A 25,042-nucleotide genomic window follows, 5' to 3' on the forward strand; every position below is an offset into this window, starting at 1 on the left:
TTCACATGCAGCCAGTGTGGAATGCTTTGGCCTGCTGCTCACTGTCTGACTGTCTGCATTAATTTACTTTAAGGTATACGCATCCACGTCTGGTGACGAGTATGCTAGGGACAGTGGAGGATATCCCAGTGCTAAGCCTGGAGCTGTATACCCTGGCTCTTTCTACATGCAAGGTAGCATTTCTTTCAGAAGATATTGTTGTCAAGACTTTTGTGAAATGCTATTCATATTTGCCAAATATGTCTTGCTTTCTCAGAAGACCCCTGGTCATCTTCTGGATACTCTGCCATGTTGGGTAACTCACCACATGTTGGACAGTCAGGCTCCTTCTCTGCAATTAACCCACAAGACAGAATGGTGGGTAGAAGCTTGGCCTGTTCCAAATCTTGCTTTCTGGCATCTCTTCAGTTTCATTCTTGCTTTGTGTGAGCTAATTTGAGCATCTTTTTCAAAACTATTATCTTTGATTAAAAACACAGATATGATACATGCTTTACATTATTTACATATAGGCATGGGCCGGTATGAGATTTGGACGGTATGATAACTGTGGGCAAAAATACAGCGGTTTCATGGTATTATGTATAGCTTTAAAATGTGCTTTAACAACATTATGGCTATTTGCATATGAAGCGCGCGTGATTCAGGCGCACTAATTGACACGATGTCTACCGCTACGAGTACTATATCACTGACAGATTTACAGAAAATACCAAAATGATTGTCTCTCTTTTAGACATGTAGCTTCTGCCCCGTGGGAAACATGACTTACTTGCTTAGGGAGAAACGTGGCTGGAATAAGGTCTGGAACTCTAGGTGCTCAATACTTGGCCCAGCTTCACCAACAAAGTGCTTGGAATAGATGTATTTGTCCTTCTTGACATGTTTGTGGGAGGAATTTTGTCGACCACAAGCACGACTCAGGTTCACCGCTTGTACTTCTCAGTGGTTTCAAAGATGGGATAAAGTTTACTCCTTCCATGTAATGTTGTGGGTATCTTGAATCGCTCCATGTCCGACACAGGCCATAGCTACAGTGCTTTGTTGTCACTGTTTTTGGCTTGAAGGGCTATTCCGTGGAAAATAAAACGAAAAACCGACTTGGTCCTTTTAGACGGAGGGAAAAGTTCAGTGCAGGCTTCGCCTACTTCAGTCACGATGCAGAGCTAGCTAACGTTAGCTGCCTGTTTGTAAACAGACACAGAGATGTGCGCCAGGGGGAAGGGCGGCAGCGGCCGCCTCCGCTCTGCCTGTCAAGTATTCTCATAACCCGCTCATACCGTAGGGACGGCATAACGAAAAATTTTAGTGGTTTTCATACCGTGGCTTTTTCATACCGCGGTATACCGTGAAACCGGTTATCAGCCCATGTCTGTTTACGTATCTATTTTACATTTTGTCCATGATCCTGAAGAACTAAACCAGCAGGTTCTACTGTAACATCAAAAGTACTTTGTCTCAGTGACTTATTTAATTTGGTATACATGCCTTGTGAAGGTTTTCGTATCCTGTCTCCAGAAGCGTCATCCCCTGCCTCTGTCCCCACAGAACTATCCTCTGCACGGCAGTGAAGTCAACGGCTTTCACTCAGCCCCCACAACCTACAACCACACACCTACCATCAATGGTGATGGCATCATAGGTGAGAGGCTTTAAAATAACCTCCTCCTTTTTCAGCTGCTCCCATTAGGGGGCGCCACAGCAGGTTGATCGTTTCCATCTCACCCTGTCCTCTGCATTCTCCTCTGTCACACCAACCACCTGCATGTCCTCCCTCAGCACATACATAAACCTCCTCTTTGTCCTCCTTCTTCTCCTCCTGCCTGTTGGCTCCATCCTCAGCATCCTTCTCCCTATGTACCCTGGGTCCCTCCTCTGCACATGTCCAAAGCATCTCAGTCTCACCTCTCTGACTTTATCTCCAAACTGTCCTACCTGTGTTGTCCTTCTGATATGTTCATTCCAAATCCTGTCCATCCTCATCACTCCCAAAGAGAATCTCAACATCTTCAGCTCTGCCTCCTGTCTTTTTGTTAGTTCTACTGCCTCTAAGCCGTCCAACATAGCTGATCTCACTCCCATCTTGTCAATTTTCTTTTACTTTTGAAGATACCCCCGTCGCAAATCACTCCTCAATATTCATTGGTTTATTATTTATTGAAGAAACCATGTAAATGGTAAATAAAATGGTAAGTGGACTGCATTTATATCGCGCTTTTCCATCTGCATCAGCGCGCTTTACAATAATGCCTCACATTCACCCCAATGCCAGCGTGCTGCCACACAAGGTGCCCACTACTCACTGGGAGCAACTAGGGGATTAAGGACCTTGCCCAAGGGCCCTTAGTGATTTTCCAGTCAGGCTGGGATTTGAACCAAGGATCCTCTGGTCTCTAGCCCGACGCTTAACCACGAGACCATCACCTCTCCTATGTCAGATTGAAAATAATTTGTCATATTGTAGCAGATATACTCTCAAACCATTTTGTAATTTAACAATATGTTCCCAGTGTCAGAGATGAGGGAAAAACACTGTAAAGCCATGCCGGTGTCCCAAAATAACAGGAGAACTCCCCGTGATAGATAGATAGATAGATAACACAGTACAGTACATTCCTAATCATAAGTGCAGTGAAGCATACGTAACAATCTTACAGCAATTGGGTTTTGTTTAAAATATTTCTAAAAACTCACCAACTGATGCAAAATCAGCCCAAAGCTATTTTTACCCACAAAATAAAATTCAAAATGGCTAAACCTGGCAACACTGCTCAATGTAGCAACACCGTGTAAATAAAATGCAAAACTGCCCAATTGGACAGGAAACCTGGCAACACAGGGTAAATACTCTCACGAGAGGCGACAACTCGATTTCCTGGTTCTCTCAGCATGGTTATTCCAAGGGTGACTGATATCTGCAAGTGTTATTTTCTCTATTCTTTCCTCACTTTTTAGAAACAAACCTTCCATTTTTTCCCATGCTTTCAAAGAGTCCAGCATTATTCTGGTATATATAGTTACACTTGCAGTAGCAGGGAAATACACAGGACATGCGTGACTCTGCTGCACTGTGCTGATCATCTGTAAAAGAAGAAAAAGTGTCTGGTGACCTCCAGTAAAATGTTGACACCCAAATTATTGGATATTTTTTGTCAGCATTAGTAACAAAATATTTGTGGTCTGGCGGTGCTTTTACAGAGACCAGAGGCCAGTTATAATGTGCCTCTGACCTGACGAATCAGCAGCGGTTATAAATTTGCAGCCTAAAGGAAACACTGGTGAGATAGGTAGCACCCCGACGCAAAAGAAGTGAAAGAAGTGTCACCGCTTGGAATGTCTACCATTCTCCTCTCCATCATATCAGCCAAATCTCTCCCTTTACCAGTCGTCTTGCCAACATTCAAAGTCCCAAATCTCTTCCACACTTCTGACTTTTCTCTTCTGCTGCCTCCAGACACCGCCTCGTGCACATAAAATCGTAAAAGTATCTTGATGTGTTCTGTCAGTGATTGTAATTTGTTTGTGTGTTCTGTGTCTGCTGTCATATTTTCTCCATAGAACAAATTAGTCATTTGTCCCACTTTTTACTCGTCGTCTTTACTGCAGCAAACCGAGGCACCACAGCCAGCAGTTCAGGAGATGAGATTGGAAAAGCTCTTGCCTCAGTGAGTTTATTTTTATTGAGTACTGGGTAATGATATCATCATTATGACAGTGTTTTGTCTCTGACACCATAATAAAAATGCTAGACGATTGCAGGGAATTTGGGGAGGGAGGGTGTCGAACAACTGCAAATTTACAGAAAGTGGTGACCAAAACTGTCTATGTGTGACATTGTTTACACAGTGACCTACAATAAATGAGCTTATTTGTCAGATGTAATGAAAGCACCTTCCAGCTGTAAAATTTAAAACCTGTTGAGACGTGTATGTTTTGCATATCAGCCAAATTCTGCCTTTTGTGTGTCTGGTATGCCTTTGACATTTTAACTATGTTGTCATGAAGAACGGTTGTCATTACATCTGCAGATTTGTTAGAAACATCACACGCTTCCTGCCCGTGGGGGGATGTCTGGTTGTAATAGTGATGATGATGATGATAATGTATGAGCTATCAAAATTTAATTACTATGACATTTCCAGCCAAACTGTGCTGCACCAGTATAAACCCAGAAGGTTTAAAAAAGTGTATTCTGGGGGGAGTGCACTGCTTTATTTTGCTTTATTCTGTTAGGGTGTGTGTGTGTCACTGTACATGTTTTTGAGCTGTTTTGAAACAATCTTTCAGATCTACCCTTCGGACCACAACAGTAATAACTTCTCCTCAGCCCCGTCCACTCCTGGCTCTCCTCAGGGTATTACAGGTACAGTGTGTGCTGTTTCTGTACAGATGATATGAGGGTGAAACTATTCTCCATAGTGAATTCAGGAAAGGGCATCTAACACCAGGTTGACTCTGATGGACTGATAATAATAATAATAATAATAATAAAGTGAATTAAACTTTCATGCATCATCTTAGCTGAACTACACTGGCATGAAAAAATAAATTTGGTCGTACATTAATGTGTAGCCAGATTTGTCAGCATAAATTTTGCTAATAAGAACATTGGCAAATGTAGTATACTTTTTTATAAAGATCCTTTTAGTTTTGTACTTGTTTCACTTAAGTCCTACTTTTAATCCATGCAAAGTCAAGTTTGGATTTGTTTTTAAGCAACACAACATAAACATTAAGGCCCCTGTCACACCTTGACGATTTAGCCAGCGTATGCCGACATATGAAAAATACGTAGAATAAGTTATGCAGCTGTCCCACCTTGACATATGCTGACAGCCTCGTTTCCACCAAGCGGTCCGGGTCAGTGCGGCACGGTATGGTACGGGTCGGAACAGTTGAGTCTGGCTTGGTTTGCGTTTCCACTGCCAGCAGAACCCTTTTGTCTGGCATGGCGGAGCACGTTTATATTGACAAGCACTTCATCGAGCGCACATATGCTTTTCACGCAGCCTCTCCCCTCCACACAGAGGATGAACAGAATAACTTAACATTTCATTCATTCATTCATTCATCTTCTACCACTTAGTCCAATTAAGGGTCGCGGGGGGCTGGAGCCCATCCCAGCAGTCATAGAGCGCGAGGCGGGGTACACCCAGGACAGGACGCCAGTCTGTCGCAGGGCCACAAATAGACAAACAAACACAGACATACACACACACCTACGGACAGTTTTAAAGATTCCAATCCACCTAACCCGCATGTCTTTGGACGTGGGAGGAAACCGGAGCACCCGGAGGAAACCCACGCAAACACGGGGAGAACATGCAAACTCCACATAGAAAGGCCACGGGAATTGAACCCACAACCTTCTCTCTGTGAGGCAACAGTGCTAACCACTAAGCCACCGTGCTGCCCTAACTTAACATTTTTTAAATTAAATTAATTTTATTTTTTAAATTATTTTAGACTTGCTGGATCATGGGATTTATAACTTATTAGACATACGTCAGCACATTCTGTGTATTTTCCATACATCTTCATACGCTGGCTAAATCGTCAAGGTGCGACAGGCTTGTAACCCAATTTATTACACTTGGCTACTTTGATTGCGACCTTGTTTTTTAAATGCAGAACTGAATCTGAAGAGGAGGAGCTTAAGCAAATATCCCTTGGGAACATTAATGTCCTTTCCTTCAGAAGCATGACTACAATGCAATCTGCTGCAAAATAAGTACTCTCTCTCTATATATATATGTATAGTTTGTCTAATGTTTCTGTCTACAGGAGCTCAGTCTCAGTGGCAAAGACCGACCACACCCAGCTATGAAGGGCAGCCACACACACTGGTATGTTAAGAGACTTCTGTGCTACATCAAAGTTCATAGGTTGCAAAGGGTTTTTCCCCTTTTAGTCATTCTCTGCTTTTAATTTTAAATGTGTGCACAATTGCATTTGCCATTTAATTAAAGCATGCTCTGATTCTCATGTTATTTATTGTAGATGAGATGCATCTCATGGATTTACTGGGATGCATCATCGTTTATGTAATCTGAGGTCATTGGGTGTTTGAGGTCTTTCACCATCAGACTCTTTCACACAGGTGACCCAGGAGGGGTTGAGCAGACCCTGGCTTACATCCCAGTTGCTTTCAACCATGGATCTGCCCTCTTGGTCCATAGCCACCTCGTGGCTTTCTCTGCAGTGCCAGTAGCAGATGTATTGGCCTTCCTCTGTGCCTGGCCAGTGGTTCCCAGTAGTGTAAATGCTTTGGAGTGAATGCCTTGTAAATCCTCGACAGCCCACCTCCACAGGCACACAATGAATTTGCCAGCCTTGCCTTCTGCAGTTTCCATTAACATCCTGGTACTTGGTGTGCTTCCTGTCATTGACCTCTTCCATACACTCTTCCCAGGGTACTGTAATCTGTGGATTGATGGACTGTGAAATAATAATCAGGACTGGTTGATGCAGTGTAGTTCTCTGAGTTGGGATTTTCAGATGTTAACCCATGTCCACTTCCAGTTGCCAATGTGAGGCAGCATTGAGGAGACCAGGCCTTGCCCTAAGTTGACAGTAGGGCTTCTCTCCAGCTCTGAGGAGCATGGTGGTTTTTGGTTGGGGGTAGCCCTTGCTGGAGTTGATGGCTGCAGCAGCAACTGCCTTTGGCACTTGATCATGGTGCCAAACCTGGCACCTATCCCCTTGCAGCTTTTGGGCAGCTGCTAAGAGATCTTTTAAGGATCCTCTTTCATAATATAGAGAATATGAAGACGTCTCATTTCTACCCCAGATATGGAGGTTTGCTGAACTTGGTAGGATGTCATAAACTATTTGAACCAGCAATCCTATGCAGTGGAAGTCTGCTTGCTAGATGTTTAACAGGTGGTTTTTCCTCTGTAATACACTTTCTCATTTTGTCCATGCTCCTTGCTGTTCTATCACCGCCATACTACTAGCGCCTACGTCCTCCGCATCCGCGCGTGCTTTTCCTTAACTAAATGCTGCTGCTTTTTACCGTGCCAGTTGTTAATTCTGATTGAGGGGAAAATACCTCTGTCTGTATGCCCAATGGCTACAGACCCCACCAGTGACTTCAGCCTCAGCTGTGACTCAGCCACCTCAAGGGATTTTTCTGTGCTCCACTTCCTGCCTGTATAAACCTGAATGCCTGGATTCTCTGTACTGGAGAATTTCTCGTGTTTGTGAAACCATGAACTCTTTCACTGGGCCACTGAAGGGAAGCTGTGCCATGAAGAGCAGGGCTGCTCAGACTAAGGGGTAGGCCTAGCCAGCTTTGCATGTAAGTGTTGATCATTGTGACTGTCATGATGGGAACTGCATACACCAGTGAAGACCACAGGATCCGCAGTAATATGGAATGCTGATAAATCCACTTCTTGAACATTCCTGGAAGGCCAGTTTTGTCTACCTTGGTGAGCCAGGTTCCATGCCATTTGGAGTTTGTGGCCTGACTCTTAGCATGAAAGTGTCATTATAGTCCAGGATATGGTCCTTGATTTTATTGTAGACGGGATATCGATGTAGAGGAAGCTCAGTGAGTTTGTGTGGTATTGATCCATATGCATTGTACTTTTCTAGCAGAGTAAAATGGAGGACCGTTTGGAGGAGGCCATTCATGTACTGCGTAGCCATGCCGTAGGACAAGGCCCCGGATTGGAGGGCCAGACTGACATGCACAGCTTGCTGTCGTCGGTGCACAACGGGGGTCTCGGAGCCCTCTCTCCAGCTTTTCCCAATGCAAGCCTCGCCCTCAGCAACAGACATCCTTCTATGGTGAGTCACCCACTCTTCTCAAATTGTGTGTCAGACATCTGTCTGACACACTGTAGAGTTGTTTTTCAAGAACATAAAGCAAGCCACATGGTTAAGACTTGTACTGTTTAATTTGTGTTGTTGGTTAATTTGATCATGTCAGTGATATCACTGGAAATCCCCAAAAACACTAAAACCAGACTGGTCATGTTGCATATGAAGGGTTAGGACAAAAACACCATTTCTACAGCTGTTACTGAATATAGCAGTTTGTAGACATGTGAATACTGGGTTTTTGTTGTTGTGGTATTATTATTACTTGGGCCACACTACTGCTGGAGTTGCGGTGTGTGTGTGTCTGGTCCTGCACTCTACAGATGCATCAGTCTATGCTCTTGGTGAAAGAAACTGGGGGGGGAAATGAGGCAGAGAGTCTTGAAAAATCTGCAAATTGTTCTCAGGCTTTCTAATCAATGCGTCCCTACAACACTGCCCTCTGGTGGCTGAGGATTCAGTGACTATTCAGACAGCTGGTGTGTAATTCGTATTTGTTCGTAATTTGTATTAAAAACAGATAAAGAAATAAAATTGAGTAGATCCAAATCTCTTTCCAAAAGTAATGAATTTTGCTCTAAATCAAGGACCATTCAATTACTAATTTCTCCTGAAATCTGTCAGTTTTTTAGATCTTAACTTGACAAACAGCTGATCGCATGCTCACCAACCCTCCCACATCATTTGGCGTAGGTCATTATAGGAGGGCACAGTTCTGACAGATCTAGAGTGCCCCTACACAGCATACAAACAATTAAATGTTATATTTATTGGTTTATCTTCATCATTCTGTGTTCATAATGTTCCTAAACAACAACAATTGTACTGAGTAAAGTGTAAATATAAATAGTGAAAATTCAGTGTGTTGTAGTGTCCAAAACCCACACAGATACTTTATGCGGGATGTGTCCCAAATTCAGAGCCAACCTTCGGACCCAGTTTTGCAAAAATTAGTGTGTATTATTGTGCTAACAAGCCAACAAACAGAAAACACTTAAAACATAACCACCTTCATCATGGTAATTCGCATAACGTGGATTTGGATTTGAAGTTGGGCAAAATCAGGTCAACATAATACTGCATCTTGTGTGCCACCTGCTGGACAACAGCAATAGCACAATGAACTGGCAGCATAATTTTGGTCTATTTGTAACACATCTTTTGACAGGTTTAGTATTGTCCCCTTGAGCAGAGATTGCGGTGTATTTTTTAGTCATGTTTGTTCTTGGGCGATTTATTAACACTGTTCTTGTCTGTCTTTATCAGCAGGGAGGGAAGCATGAGGACGCCACAGGCCTTCCTCCCAGCAGCACTCTCCTGCATGGCCATCATGCTTCTGGACCCACACCATCAGTTGGGCAACCAGAGGGATTTACTAGTAGGTTTAGCAGTTACTATTTTCCTTTCAGGATATGTTGGTTATTGCTTAGGAATGTTGTGTTTCCCTGTTATCTTTTGGAGTATAAGTTGCATTTATTTTTTTCTTTTGTTTGGTTTTTTTTTTTTTTTTTTACTAATTTAAGAGGACCTGCAACTTATATACTGGAAAATAAAAAAATCATGATTCACAACCAGGAATTTTCATTTTAGTTGGAACGAGAAACATAACATTAAAAACTGCCTTTTAAATTTTTTTAAAAAGAGAGAAGGAGAGAGATGGAAACTTTGTAACAGGGCCTTTCAGTTACTTTCAGCACATGTTTAAAATGCAGGGATGAAAAATCTCCACTCTGCCAGTCGCCTGGGTCATTTTTGAGATCAGTGTAAATCTGAAGTGTTGTAAATTCCCTTTAGTTGTATGTTATTTAGGTCAGGCATCCTGCTTTAGCCTGATGGCTAAAGCAGTGTTTGTGTTTTGAATAAATAAATAAATGCACCAGGTTTTCAGCCGTTCCATTGTGTTGCATGTACACCACACATATGTTTTCAGTGGCATAAAGAAACAGGATACTTGCGTTTTGTGCCATGTATCGTGACATTAATTAGCTCATTAGCTGTGCTCCTTAACACTGTTTGGACCCATGCGTCTTATACTCTGGAAAATACGGTGGTAGAATTGGAGCTGAATGATTGTGTTATAGTAGAAATTTTAAAATCGTGAGTTGCCATTCTGCCCTTTTTGGAAAAACTGCTGTTTTGTTGTATTAAAACAGCTGTTCCCATACTTGATTCTGGTCTGTGTTGCCCTGCATCTTATCCTTTTCTCCTCACTCTATCCACAAATGATTAGCTGAATTAGCTTAATCAATCAACAGCTTGTGCACGTGTGAGCAGGGTAGGGAGAGACCGAAAACATGCAGGCCGTGGATACATGAGCACCAAGTTTGATGAACCATTAACAGAGTGGTGACGCTATAAATTATCAGAACGCTTTCAGGACAATTTTATTTCAGGACAAAATTAAAAAAACATCTACTGAGTAGCCGCCGCAGACTGAAGCCTCTGCTGAGTCTTTCAGATACTTTGTTTTAAAAACTAGTTTTGTCATACTAATGTTGACTCATGAAGCTAAAGTGCAGAGCTGTCAGCAGAATCAGAACTCCACAAGAAACTACAATATCTGATGTAACTTCTCAGCCTCGTCATGTCATAAGTACTTTCATAATCTGTCATTTAAGAAAGCATCACTTTAGAATGTGATCATTATTACACATACCATTGGGTGTTGGAGTGTTTGGACACAGGTTTTCTTATTTTTACGTCTACACCATGGTGGAGATGGAGTGAAACAATAAAGATATGCTTGTAGTGTATACTTTCAGCTTTACTAACCATTTAGGAATAGCAATCGCACCAGCGTGTCAGTCAGTGTTGTAGTATATTTTTAAGTCATCAACATCATTATCATTATTATTATGATGATTATCATTATTATTATTGTTGATAAAGAATGCAAATTTTTCAGTATATAAGTGGCACCAGAATAGAAGTTGCAGCCCACCCCCCAACTAATATAAAACAACACAAAACTGCATGTTATACTCTGGAAAATGTGGTCCCTTCATTTCCATAACTAATTGGACATTTAAGCAACACACAAAAGAAAAAAGCACCTGAAAGACCACAGAAGGCAAATAATGTGGATGGTGGCAGAATACTTTCTTTGATGTAAAGAAACGCAAAACATCTAATAAGTAAAGATCACTGTGGAGGAGGTGGGTGTGTCTTAAAATCTGTGATCAAGACACCTGCTTGAATGTTAAGACAGAGTTTATGACAAAGTGCAAACCACAAGTAGTACTTAAGATCAGGGTTCATACAGGTGTTTTAAAATGCTTGAATTAAAATGTTGTGTTTTGAAAGTTTGAAAAGTGCCAGGATTTTGGATAAAGTGCTTGAAAATGCTGGAAATTGTAATGTCATTGTCAGTTTATATTTACTCTGTCACATCAGTCTCGTAATTTTTATAAACTCTTGTAAATCTGAGTTCCATTAATAAATTGTTTTATTTCCTCTTGTGTCATACCAATTTGAAACTAAACTCTTAACATGTTATACTAGCTTTTCTCCTGCTGTTAGTAATGAGGATGCAGTTTTGTAGCTCTGCGTCAGCTGATCTGACTCTTATGAAGTATTGCTTCGCTACCAGTGGAGTTGAGAGAGCTGCCCGTGCATTATTGTTGGCAAATAAAATAAATGCTAACCAAAGATAAGTCACAAACCCGTGTTAGAACGGTCTCGTTTAGGAGTCAAACCCTTTAAATGCTTAATCACTTGAATCTTCTGCTCGGGTAGTCATTCTGACCACCGGATTCCTGGTTATGTGCAGGCAGCGTGATCATGTCATTTTCCTGAAAAGGCTCATTAAGTTACAGTGCTGTGTGGCTGAGTGATGCAGATGATATTTTAGAAGGGGAAATTCAGATGTAAGCCAAACATATAAGCGCTAAACACTGCTGCTGTGATTCTGCATGTAGCGGAGGTGAAACAGGAAGAGGCAGTAGCCAATCAGAGTGCACCTTTTTATCATGTTAAGTGTTTGAATGAAAGGATGATAAGAAAGCTCCAGAATGGAAAAAAGGATCTAGGATCAGTTCTCAGAGACACTAAAAGTTAAAGTATCATCCTCTAACATTCAAACACTCATGTGGTTTAAGAAAAGTCAGAATTCATGTTTTAAAAACTCAGTTTTAAGACTTGTTTGTTTTGCGTGACATCCATAAGGTGTTCTGTCTGTTTTAGAACATTCATAATTAGACACCAAAGCAGAATGCACACCACAGACTGCAGATGATATTTAATATCACACTGATGGATAAGAAGTTGGATTCAAACAGCATCACCATGATGACTATTCTTCATCATGGTGATGTGTGAATCCAACTTGTCGCTGCATCCATCCAGATTAGCTCTCCTGGATTTGTTTGTCATCTGCATTGTACTCTGTGCAGATGATAAAGCCATGACATTTTAGTTTCTATTCCTATATTTAATATGTTTTGAATGATCTTCAGTACAGTTTGGTTTGTCAAAATGTTGTCACCGGTTCTTTCAAACATCTGTTCGCATATATTGTTTGTCTTGATTGTGCTTGTATGAAAGTGTCCTTGTAAAACAATGTTTTCTGCCTCAAAGTACCTTAATATGTACCTAAAAAGCATTTAATTTTTCAAAATTTCTCAGGGGTTGCTCCACACACCCCTCTATCCCCTCAGTTGCTCCACTCTCAGACATATGCTTCATGTCTCGTGTTCGTCCAGCCCAAACCATCCACTAAAATGTCCATGTAATTTTACTACAGCTCTAACATGCTGGAAACGTTGAGAATGGACCTGAAAAGTGCTTGAATGTGACTTTGGAAAGGGTGTACGAACCCTGTAAAAACAAGACCGTCTTTGAGTTTGCCAGAAAATGTCTGAGCAGATGAATCTAAAGCTTTGTTTCCACCAAGCGGTCCAAGTTGGTATGGAACGCTATTTTTTGCGTTTCCACAGTCAGATTTAGGGATGGGTACCAAAATAACCGACCCATACCAATTTTTTGTCACCCTTGCCTAGGGTACCAAAATAATGGGCCAGTTACAAAAGAGGTGGTAACCCACTGCTGCTGTCCATTGTTTGGCTGAGCAGCTGAAGCTACAGTCCTTATGCCACCATTCATATACTTCGGACTTATGTTTCAAATATTAAAATCATTCGCACCAAGTAAATATAAAGTCTTAATCTTACCTGTTATGTCGTTTTGGTCTGATTCCTCATCACAGCCTGATGAAAACTGTTATCCACCTAAGGCGCCCTTATTTTGGATGACGTATGGAAATACTTCAAATCAAATCAATTTTATTTATATAGCGCCAAATCACAACAAACAGTTGCCCCAAGGCGCTTTATATTGTAAGGCAAAAGCCATACAATAATTACAGAAAAACCCCAACGGTCAAAATGACCCCCTGTGAGCAAGCACTTGGCGACAGTGGGAAGGAAAAACTCCCTTTTAACAAGAAGAAACCTCCAGCAGAACCAGGCTCAGGGAGGGGCAGTCTTCTGCTGGGACTGGTTGGGGCTGAGGGGAGAGAATCAGGAAAAAGACATGCTGTGGAAGAGAGCAGAGATCAATCACTAATGATTAAATGCAGAGTGGTGCATACAGAGCAAAAAGAGAAAGAAACACTCAGTGCATCATGGGAACCCCCCAGCAGTCTAAGTCTATAGCAGCATAACTAAGGGATGGTTCAGGGTCACCTGATCCAGCCCTAACTACTTGAACTACTTGAAATACTTGAATTCCTTATTGTAGAAATTACTGGATAAATGCAGAATTTTTAAAGAAATTCCTCGGTGTTCCTCTGCCTGAACCAGAGGACGCCAGCTCTTTGTCCCACCACCACCAAGAAAAGTACCTTCTTTTAAAAGTTGAGAGCGTCACAGTGCTCCATTTATTCATGCCAGCATTCACCACAGCCATGTCTCTTCAGCATTATGGTCATGACAAAAACAAATCCCATTGATGTTTCACCAAGACCAAAAAAAAAAAAAAACAAAACTAAAAAAATGTTAAATTACACGCTGCGTGTCAGCACTCTTGATGATGTGCATGTCGGCGTTGACCATGCTCAGTCTACCAAACAGAAGGGTACTGCTGCTGCTGGAAACGCAAAGCGAGTGTCTGTGGAAATGAGGTGTAAGATAAAGTTGTGCAAGAATGATGGGAAAAGAAGAGTATGAAAATGAAAGGAACGGCTCATGATCTGAAGTCCAACACATCATTGGTCAAATAGAGTGGAGACCGTGTTATGGCGTTGATGTAACTGCTAATGGAAGTAGTGTAATAAATACTTAAGTGTATAGGGCTGTACTATCTGTACAGATTCAATCAAATGCTGGCAAACGGATATTACATCGCTTCAGTGCGTCAGACTGCAGATGTGCCAAATGAGGCTAAGAAATGGAATCTTTATCAGTGGCCAAGTCAGTCACCTGACCTCAATCCAGGAGAGCAGCTTCTCACTTACTGAAAACAACTGAAGGCGAACACCCCCCCCCCCCCCCCCCCACACACACACACACAAAAACAGCAACTGAAGGAGGCTGCAGTAAAGACTTGAAGCATGTCAAAGGCAGAAACTCAGGGTCTAGTGACGTCCACAGATTCCAGGCTTGCAGTGGCTTTTCATGCACGTGTTAACAGTAATTCTTCTACTTATAACTGTGAGTTTGTTCAGTTAGTTTTGGCCCCTTAAAATGGAAGGGCTGTGTGTGAATGTGTTTGCAGTTCAATCCCATCTTGACTGCTTCATTTGTAACCTCCCAAAAAATGTTGTGGTGCACAAAAACTGACACTGTACAAATGCATCTGTGCCTAACTGTGTGTGCGCTCAAGGACAGGCCCCTGACATCTTTCTGTTGTTAATCAGATCTTCCCGGTGGCTTGGCCAGATCCACACACTCCTCCAGCAGCTCTGACATTAAAAGGGAAGACAAGGAGGATGATGAGAACTCTTCTGTTGCAGACAAATCTGAGGATGAAAAGAAGGACCCCAAGGTAGCACGCATTCGAACAAGGTAAGGTCATTCCTCCATTTTAGCATTTCGGCTTCATGTTTTAACTGAACATCAAGTAAAATGCAGTTAAGTTACATTTACATACAGTTTTATTCCACAAAGGTGGAAATTTATTGGGTTTTTTTTTTGTTGTTTTTTTATCACATTTCCCAAGTATAACAGTGTAAAGGAAAGAATAATGAAAATATCCACTGCAGGATTTCAAATGTCAGCAAATAATTTTTGGATATGTAGTTTAGCATTGATGAATATGGTTCTTTCCTGTGTGTCCCATTGGTAGGCCAGGTGATGTTGGGTATTTAACTGTGTCGACATCCCCCTCCCCTTATCTCACATTTTCAGAAAGGAGGTGTTGACCCTCCCGATGCTCTCTGGCCTTTCAGACCAGAAAGATGAGTAAGTTTCTCCAGTAGAGAATCAGTTTTCCTTGTGCTTTGTGGGCTCTTACCAGTCATCACTCAAAGCACATATTTTCATACAGCTGGTGTCTAAAAGCTGAATTTTGATTGGGTGAATCGCCTGATTGCATTCTGTACTGACATTCACCTCTGACTTTCAAATGTGTCTGTAAATGTGCCACATGTGAGTTCAGGTGCAGCAGTAAGCAGTGCACACAATGTAGTATGTTTTTAAATGTCAACATGTCCAACTTTTGTGGGATAAACATCTATGATCAGCTGGTCATAAGAAAAGGGAGGTGCTGCATGCTGGATCTTTTTCTTTCTTTCTTTTTTCACATTAGTGCCTATTATAATGGGTATTCCCACAACACTAAACTTTTACAAATTGATACTGTTTTATGACATGAAACCAGAATCCATCAATTTGACCTTTATTGATAGATTTTAAAGTACATGCTCTTTAATTTTTAAGTGGAAATTTTTTTTTGCATTTATATAAAATATTAATGTCTCACAGATACGTAAAGGACAGCAAAAATAATCACCCCTTTTAATTACGTACAATCCCAATTCCAATGAAGTTGGGACATTGTGTGAAATGTAAATAAAAACAAAATACAATGATTTGCAAATCCTCTTCAACCTGTATTCAATTGAATACACCACAAAGGCAAGATATTTAATGTTCAACCTGATAAACTTTATTGTTTTTGTGCAGATATTTGCTCATTTTGAAATGGATGCCTGCAATGCGTTTCAAAAAAGCTGGGACAGTGGTATGTTTACCACTGTGTTACATCACCTTTCCTTCTAACAACATGCAATAAGCGTTTGGAAACTGAGGACACTAATTGTAAGTGTCATGATTGGGTATCCCCAAAAGGTTCAGCCGTTCACAAGCAAAGATGGGGTGAGGATCACCACTTTGTGAACAACTGTGTGAAAAAATAGTCCAACAGTATAAGAACAATGTTTCTCAACGTTCAGTTGCAAGGAATTTAGGGATTCCATCATCTATAGTCCATAATATAATCAGAAGATTCAGAGAATCTGGAGAACTTTCTACACGTAAGCGGCAAGGCCCAAAACCATCACTGAATGCCCGTGACCTTTGATCCCTCTCGCGGCACTGCATTTAAAAAACGACATCATTGTGTAAAGGATCTCACCGCATGTGCTCAGGAACACTTCAGAAAACCATTGTCAGTTAACACGGTTCGTCACTACATCTACAAGTGCAAGTAAAAACTCTACCATGCAGTCGAAAGCCATACATCAGGGCTACCCAAGTTCGGTCCTCGAGATCTACCTTCCTGACACTCTTAGTTGTCTCCCTGTTCCAACACACTGAATCCAATGAAAGACTCATGAGTAGGCTTTTAATGAGCCTTTCACTGGATTCCAGTGTGTTGGAGCAGGGGGACAACTGAGTGTGTCAGGAAGGTAGATCTCGAGGACCGAACTTGGGCACCCCTGCATACATCAACAACATCCAGAAACGCCGCCACCTTCTCTGGGCCTGAGCTCATTTGAAATAGACACAAAGTGGAAAGGTGTGCTGTGGTCTGATGAGTCCACATTTCAAATTGCTTTTGGAAATCATGGATGTCGTGTCCTCCGGACAAAAGAGGAAAAAGACCATCCAGATTGTTACCAGCGCAAAGGTCAAAAGCCAGCATCTGTGATGGTATGGGGGTGTGTTAGTGCCCATGGCATGGGCACCTTACACATCTGTGATGGCATCATCAATGCTGAAAGGTACATCCAGGTTTTGGAGCAACGCATGCTGCCATCCAAATAATGTCTTTTTTAGGGACGTCCCTGCTTATTTCAGCAAGACAATGCCAAGCCACATTCTACACGTGTTATAACAGCATGGCTTCGGAGTAAAAGAGTGCGGTTACTAGACTGGCCTGCCTGCAGTCCAGACCTGTCGCCCAATGAAAATGTGTGGCGCATTGTGAAGCGCAAAATACGACATTGGAGACCTCAGACTGTTGAACAACTGAAGTCGTACATCAAGCAAAAATGGGAAAGAATTCCACCTACAAAGCTTCGATAATTAGTGTCCTCAGTTCCCAAACGCTTATTGAGTGTTGTTAGAAGGAAAGATGATGTAATCCAGTGGTAAACATACCATTGTCCCAGTTTTTTTGAAATGTGTTGCAGACATCCATTTCAAAATGAGCAAATATTTGCACAAAAACAATAAAGTCTAACAGTTGAAGTTGAAGAGGATTTGCAAATCGTATTCTGTTTTTATTTGCATTTTACACAACGTCCCAACTTCATTGGAATTAGGGTTGTATATCAGGACTCTGGATCGGCAGATACTCTATATTAAATGACTCATCTTGGGACAACCCTTGTTACACCAATACACTATGTCTCTGACAAGTGTACTTTTGTACCATATGGTGCAATCTCATGCTTGCCATTCTTTGTCCTGTTCTACCACAAAGCTGTGACTGGTGAAGCAACAAACAGTAATTGACAAGCCCGTAAGCCCTGACATTTCTTCAAGAATCTCTCCTTCTTGATGCCCTTTGTGCTTGGGGTCACCACAGCAAATCAGCAGCCACATGTTGATTTGGCAGAGGTTTTACGCCGGATTGCCATTCCTGAAGCAACTCCACACTGCATGGAGAATGCACACTGGTGGTCTTGAATCAAGTGCATGATCCACTTGAGCACCGTGCTGCTCACATTTTGTAAAGATTGATTTAACGTAGCTCTAAATATGTTCATGTATTTAGAAGTATTTATGTGTCAATCGCCTTATCTAAAGCCACCTGGCTGTAAAAGTAACATTTTAGTTATATAATGTGGGTTTATTATAAGCACTGATTGTATGTTGTATGTGTGACTGCTATCACGCCTGTTGTAATTCATTCATTCGTGAGAAGACTCAGCTGTGGGTGTAGTTTATTAATGTAGCACCTTCCCAAAATCCTTTTTAATAGCATTCTGATTGCAATGAATCATTAGAAAGACTATCGTTGTAAATATTGTTTCCCTGTGTGTCATCATTTTTTTTTTTCTCCCCATTTGGAATTAGTCATGACAATGAAGATGACGAGGACATTCCCCCTGAGGTGAAGTTGGAGAGAGAGAGGGAACGACGAGTGGCTAACAATGCACGTGAGCGTCTCAGAGTACGGGACATCAACGAGGCATTTAAGGAGCTTGGAAGGATGTGCCAGCTGCACCTCAGCCACGACAAACCTCAGACCAAACTTCTCATCCTGCATCAAGCCGTCAACGTCATCCTCAATTTAGAACAACAAGTTAGAGGTCAGTTCAGGCAGCGTGTTTTAGGGCTGGACAGAACCACTTCCTCTTCAGTGCAGTTTTACCTTTAGTGCTAAGACTGTTTCTGCTCTTGCTCCCTCTGTCAGAGCGTAACCTTAACCCCAAGGCAGCGTGTTTAAAACGCCGTGAAGAGGAGAAGGTGTCCGGGGTGGTGGGGGAAGCACCCATGCAGCTCTCAGGAGGCCACCCTAGTATGGGAGGAGATGGCCACAACCCAGTTGGCCACATGTAACACCTGGTAGGTTCTGCAGCTCAGCTACTTAAGTCTTGTTATAGGATGTATTATTTTTAAATGTGTTATCCTTTTTGAGTGTGTTATAAACACGATTTTATTCTGCACGAGTATAATTTTATTTCTTAGTATTCGTGAAAAGGATTCACAGTCTTATATTGACAGTATGATTTTTACCTTTAGAATTTTAATCACATGGACAAAAATTGACAATACACCATGACACACAGGGAGTGGCGGTTTCTGCATGCCGGGTGAAGGTCAAAGGGCCCTGCTGCACTACATGTGCTAGTGTTTGCTTCATAAAGCTGTAGAAACTCTGTAGGTCATCAACTGTAAGTGAAAGTGACAAAAAAAAAAACACAACATATAATAGAAACTGAAAGACTGCAATAGATGCAGCTAATAATTATAGGCCACCAGAGACCCTAATGGGAAAAACATCAGATAAAAACTGGACATATTTCACACAAAGACTGTGCTGGATATCTGCTGGACCGCTAAGACAGCACCCGTGCATGTCTACTACTAATACTATGTACTCATACTAATGTTAGTTACATTTACTGCATTTTTCCCTGGTTTGCCTAAATGAGTCACTGTAGAGACTCATTGTTTTATCGCAGCTTTATTAGGTATATTTTTCCTAGTTTTTAATTTGGAAATTCAAGGTTTCCAGCGAATGTAGTATGAACTTCAAACCTTACACATGCTCTTTCTGCTTTGTATCCTCTGAATTGAACTCAGCATATCTGTCATGAATACTCCCAAAGTAAATACTTTACTAGCAATAAAATGTACCATATTTTCTGCACTACAAGTTGCACTGTTTAAATTTTTTTTACTTGTTTGGCTGGTCCTGTGACTTGTATTTCAAAGCAACTTTTATGTCAGAAAATACTGCCTTATCATCTGTGGCCACAAGATGGCACTGTCTGCACACGTGACAAGCTGCTCCTCTGTACCCATAGCTCTGATCCACACTCTGGACTAGAAAGTGGTGCGGCAGTAATTCACCAAATGCTGCAAACAAGAAGAAAATCTGAGGAGGATGAAGTGGGTCTTGGGCTTTGTTCAAACTGCCAGTACAAATTAGATTTATGTGCATATCTCATTTAAATCTGTTCTCCTGTTGTTAGTCTGAACAGTCACAAGTTGCATGAAATCAGTTTTTCCAAAATTTGTGTCAAGGCTCATTCATAGGTTTATTGAAAGATGATTTAAAGCCCCGGTCACACGGCACTAACGGAGGACACCGAAGTCAAAACGAAACAAGAAATCTGAACTTGTGTTGACTTTCGGAGACATCGTTTAAGCGTTGTCCAGCTTCGTTTCTGTAGCTGGCGCTGTGTCAGAATTTTCAAACTGTTGAAAAATGTGAATGAATCCTGACGACAAGCCTCAATTCGTCCGTATTTTGTTTTGCTTTCTGTCATGACGGTTCCTTATTTGCGTAGTTCCCATACCACCAGCGTTCCGTTTGATTATCTTCCAACTTCATCCAACCTCCCAAGTCCGACACCTTGCACGAACATTGACAATATCTGAACGCATCAATAACTAAAGATCCGACGAGCTGAACGTGACTCATACAGATGGCTCCACAGTCTGTGCTCTCCACAGGTGGCTGTGGAGAGCACAGACTCGCTGCAGAAATGTTCACAGCGTCAAGGTAGCCGTTGGCTTCATTTTTCTTTTGTTACTTTCAGTTTCGTTTCGGTCTTTTGTGCACTCTGCATACTCGCAGGCTTTTCAGTGATGGGACTCATTCATCCACTTTTTCTCGATTTGTGGCTTTGTGACTTTATCCTTCATTCAGCAAACGACGTGTGCCATGTGACCGGGTCATTAAATAGCGAGTCCGTTTCAGTGTGGTCACTGATGTGCCGGGTGACGGCCATTGTAAAGCTGAACAAACCACTGAGTGGGGGAACAAAAAAGTACACACAAAAGCCCTAACTAACCTGTAAAATCACATCCATGAACAGTCGCATTCAGGAGTGGAATAAAAGTCATACCAAGGACAAATGATTCGTAAGATTGAGCACAGCTGAAAACAACATGCATTTTAGCGGCTGCTTGCATGTCCAGTCTGACGCTTGCTGTAATTCATGGATTTATTCTGGTTCAGTCATGTTTCAGATGCATGGTGTAAGTGCGTCTGGTTCTGCTGTGGTTTGAGAAGGTGGAGACAGAGATTAAGGTGACGCCCCCCCATGTCATTTCTATAGCTGCCAATCCTGTAGCTGCCGATCTGATGAGATAGTTTTATTGTCATTGTACAAGTGCAATGAAATTGAGGGCAGTTTCTTCCTCTGGTGCTCAGATCATATACACAGTGAATAAGTGAACATTTTTAAGAGATAGAAAATATAAATAAATATAAAAGAAGAAGAGATGGAGGAGAAAGTTATAGTTGAAGAGGTTAATGAAGATAGCTGCACAGACACACAAATCAGATCTGGTTACTTGCTATATATAATGTGGACAGTTAATCAGTGAGATTAGATTGAATTGAATATGCCATAAATCAAATTTGAACTGGCAGTCTGAACAGAGCATTAGAGAACAAGCGAAATTAACAAATTGTGCTCTCAAATTGAAAGACCACACTCTTGAATCAAGATGGGGAATAATTCCCATATTCAAGTTTGCACTTTGCGATGCAGCCAGACCCACAATGAGGATGACGTCTAGGCAAACATAAAGCTAACATAATGATTCAAAAATGTCATTTTTATTAAGTTTATTTGCAGTTAATGAGGAAAATGTGCACACATTTAGCTTCCTGTTGACATTTTTTCTTTCATGGCAACAGTTTACTCTTGTTCTTGGTACCTCATACAATGGCATAAATTAGCATCGACTTTGCTTCTTGTTGCATGAAGCAGTAGCACCATTTTTTTTTTTAATAAATGCAACTTATAGGCCAGTGTGACTAAAATGTCCCTCCTGTGACACTTTTTTGAACAGATGTGCGACAGAGTCCAAAAAAAATAGTCAAACTCATTTTGGTTCTTTATTAAAACTAGATTTCCACACAAAGTACAACTTGTCAAATTTATGAAAAATCAAACTGGGCTACACTTGCAAGTTTCCTTTTTAAATGTTGTTATTCTTCTTATTCTTAGTATGATTACCATGTGTGCGCTTATCTTGTGCTCATGTTCATGTGTGCTAACAATGAATGTTGCCCTCCTTCCCTCCTTCTTCTACTGCACTTCATTTATTTATTGCACACATGCGCACCAGTTATGTGTTCCTTGATTATTACTGTTCTTGCATTGGTTTAAGTTAGTTGGTCTGCTGTCTTTAGTATTTTGTGATGGTGGCGTTGTATAAAAGTGTACTACGTCATTGTTTTGTGGTGTCTGTTCTTGCAGATTTGGTGGTGTTTCCTTGGCTGTCAGAGGATGTGGCCTTAACAGATTTCTTCCACCCATTATTCTCAGTGTGTGTGTATATATATGGACATGTTTGTGTATTGTACGTTCAAGTTTCAAGATGCACATTCACACTTGTACACACATGCATACTGCCAAAACTGACACAGCCTGTTTGTCGCACTCAACCATGACTACAAGCTCAAATGTGAAGAACTTTTTTTTAATGTTTTTTTTTGTTGTTGTTGTTTGTTTGTTTTTTTAATACATGTGATTTGGTTTTCTTTTTGGTGTCCACAAGAGGATTGAACACTGCGCCGGAGTACTTTTGTCCTGCCACACATTGGGACTTCACACACTGCCGAGAGGTGCTCTGGTGAAAGAAAGGAGACCTAACAAACACAGATTGAATCAAGGATTTGTGCCTAATTGTTACATGTTTTCTATTAGACATTTAAGCAGATTGCTTTACAAGTGAGGAACATATATCGTGAGGGATTGCTTGTGTGTATGAGCAATTATTTTTAATGTCATTCCCAGCGTGATGGTGCAGTCTTACATATGTTATGTAACCAAGCCAATAGTTGAAGTTGAGTTGTCTGGAATTCTGTGACTTTTCCTTGGTCTTACGAACATATTTTGTGAGCACGGAGGAATGATCACAAGGAAAAGATCAAAGTTTGATGCTTAAAGCGCAGTTCAGAGAAAAGACGGGAACTCTGACCTAGAAGCAGCGTCTGACTGAAGCCCTGTCTCTTCCCTCGAGGCGTCTGGAGACTTGGAGTTGAAGACTCCTTCCTTGAAGGTTACCGTTTCTTTTTTTCTTCAAGTCACCGAACCTGTCAATTATGAAAAGCTGTTCTTCCTTTTTTGTTACCCACATACACATTCTAGTGTTACTCCTGTAAGCCCTGCTTTAATTACTAAAGCATACACCGATGAGATGAAGCACAGATGTATAGATTTAGGCTGGACATCGGAGAGTGTTGACCTGAAAATGTTGTATAAAAAAAAAAGCCGTTTGAGACATTTAAGTTATCAGCACCACTTTTTGCTGTTACTTACTTGAAGTTGTTCATTGACGATGCCCACAGAATATCAGCTCGAGTTTTGCCCCCTTAATAGACGTCCTGTAACAGACAAAAACTGTCCGGGTTCCGCTGTGGGTGGGATCCCGTCAGTCCGCAGATGTTGAAGCAGACGAGCCTTTGTGTAACGGAGGCTTCCTTTTCCAAAAATGAGCATTCCCATTGAATTACAGCCCCTTGCCTTCCTCCCGAGTTGTTTCTCATATTTCTTGCTGAGAGAAGTGTGACATGTAAATTCACTTCATACATTACTGTTTCATTTTTTTTCAAAATTTAAATATATATAAATATATATTTTTTGTTAGTCTATACATTGTAGATTTTTTACATAAATGGCAATATTAGTTTGAAGTTTAGAGTGTATTGTAGATGATCTGAATAAGGGGATATTTGACATTTAAATGAAATTGTTAAAAAAAAAAATGACTTCAAAATTTAACCAGAATGGCAGATAAGGAGTCGACAATATGGGGGAAATGTTGAAAGTGTTTTGCTGTATTCTTTATTCCAGTTTTTGTTCAAAGGCGAGTCAGCTACCCAGGTGAATTGTGTACATTTTGAGGTGTGTGGACAGAATGAGTGCCACGATCCTGTTGAGGTTTCTTTCAGCAGTGAGGCACTGGCTTAAAAAAAACAAAAACAAACAAAAAAAAAAAACAGTGGGAAGTTTTTTTTTCTTTGCTGACAGTAATTATGCAACTGGTTTTTTGAATGTAGCTACCATATAAATGTGGATCGCCTTCATTTTCAGATGTGTTCCTGGGTTTTGTTTTATTTTCTGTCCATACAGTGTAATAATTTTCTTTTCACCTTTTGTTTTTTCTAATGTCTGCCCTCAAGTGGCTCTCAGTGTGCAGCTCACTTTGTTTTATGCTGCACATTTTGTAGGCAGATGCTTGTATTTGGGTGTACGATAATAGATCATATGGAGAACAAAACAGTGTTAGTGTGACGTTGTTCCCATGTCATGTTGTGAATGGTTTCTCTCCCCCTACCTCCTCCCCCCACCCCCCCAAAAAAACATGTAATCACAAATGGGAGGTAGAACATTTTGTGTTAAATTTTTACAAAAACAGATGAAGAAAAAGACCTATACAAATCGATAGTGTGGCCTTTTCATTCTCAAGACTTAAGATGTCATGATGGGAGAGTGATACCTTATCAGTGCCTGAACTTGTATTTTCATTTAAGACAGTTTTATTTTGTGAACCATATCATTTCATTTATCACTGAGATTAAAGAGGTACTTGTCCATTCCCCCACCCTCCCATCTAATGCTTTTTCAATTTTCAGGAAGAGTTTAAAATCGTATAAAGAGATTTTCTTTCATTGTATCTAGTTAAATAAATAAATGTTACTTAGCTCTTGTTAAGTTCTTATTTCTTATTTCCCTCATTGTTCAGATGGATTGTGTTGATGAAACTGCAGTTTTTATTTTTTGTTAAAGCCACTTTCACTCTGGCGTATTCGTAGAGCTGCATATTGCAGCGTTGTCTTATTTAAATACGCCTGAAATGCGTGCATACTCAGCCTTTTTCTGTTTTCGTAGACCTGCTTGCAGCTGCGTGTGTTCGCTCTTTAATGTGTGCACACATTCACGTGTACCTTGCGGCTATTTAAAACCAGTTCACTCCTGCTGGTTGTGCAGAACACATCATTGCTCTTGGAAAACAGTGGACTGTATCATGAGGGTTTTACAGTTGAATTACTGCCACATATGTAGCCAAAGCTGCTATTTTCTGCCTCTGTGGAAGTGCGCTCTGTTCTCTACTGCCGGGGTGCTGCGGCTCAGAAACAG

General features: G+C 41.1%; 1 protein-coding gene across 1 annotated transcript in view; it reads left to right on the forward strand.

The window, feature by feature from the left end:
* Positions 1–24,616, forward strand: part of tcf3b (transcription factor 3b) — a 100,647-nt gene extending 76,031 nt beyond the window's left edge. The window contains exons 9-21 of the mRNA XM_034180234.1: positions 74–173; positions 257–357; positions 1,549–1,642; positions 3,607–3,665; positions 4,288–4,363; positions 5,785–5,846; positions 7,600–7,794; positions 9,094–9,205; positions 14,681–14,828; positions 15,171–15,224; positions 18,288–18,523; positions 18,628–18,779; positions 22,157–24,616. Of these exons, the coding sequence (XP_034036125.1) occupies positions 74–173; positions 257–357; positions 1,549–1,642; positions 3,607–3,665; positions 4,288–4,363; positions 5,785–5,846; positions 7,600–7,794; positions 9,094–9,205; positions 14,681–14,828; positions 15,171–15,224; positions 18,288–18,523; positions 18,628–18,773 (1,383 nt within the window). The 3' untranslated portion in view covers positions 18,774–18,779; positions 22,157–24,616. The remainder of the gene's footprint in view (positions 1–73; positions 174–256; positions 358–1,548; positions 1,643–3,606; positions 3,666–4,287; positions 4,364–5,784; positions 5,847–7,599; positions 7,795–9,093; positions 9,206–14,680; positions 14,829–15,170; positions 15,225–18,287; positions 18,524–18,627; positions 18,780–22,156) is intronic.
* The last annotated feature ends 426 nt before the right edge of the window (positions 24,617–25,042 follow it).

Source organism: Thalassophryne amazonica, chromosome 10 (genome assembly GCF_902500255.1).
Source record: "Thalassophryne amazonica chromosome 10, fThaAma1.1, whole genome shotgun sequence".
NCBI lineage: Eukaryota > Metazoa > Chordata > Actinopteri > Batrachoidiformes > Batrachoididae > Thalassophryne > Thalassophryne amazonica.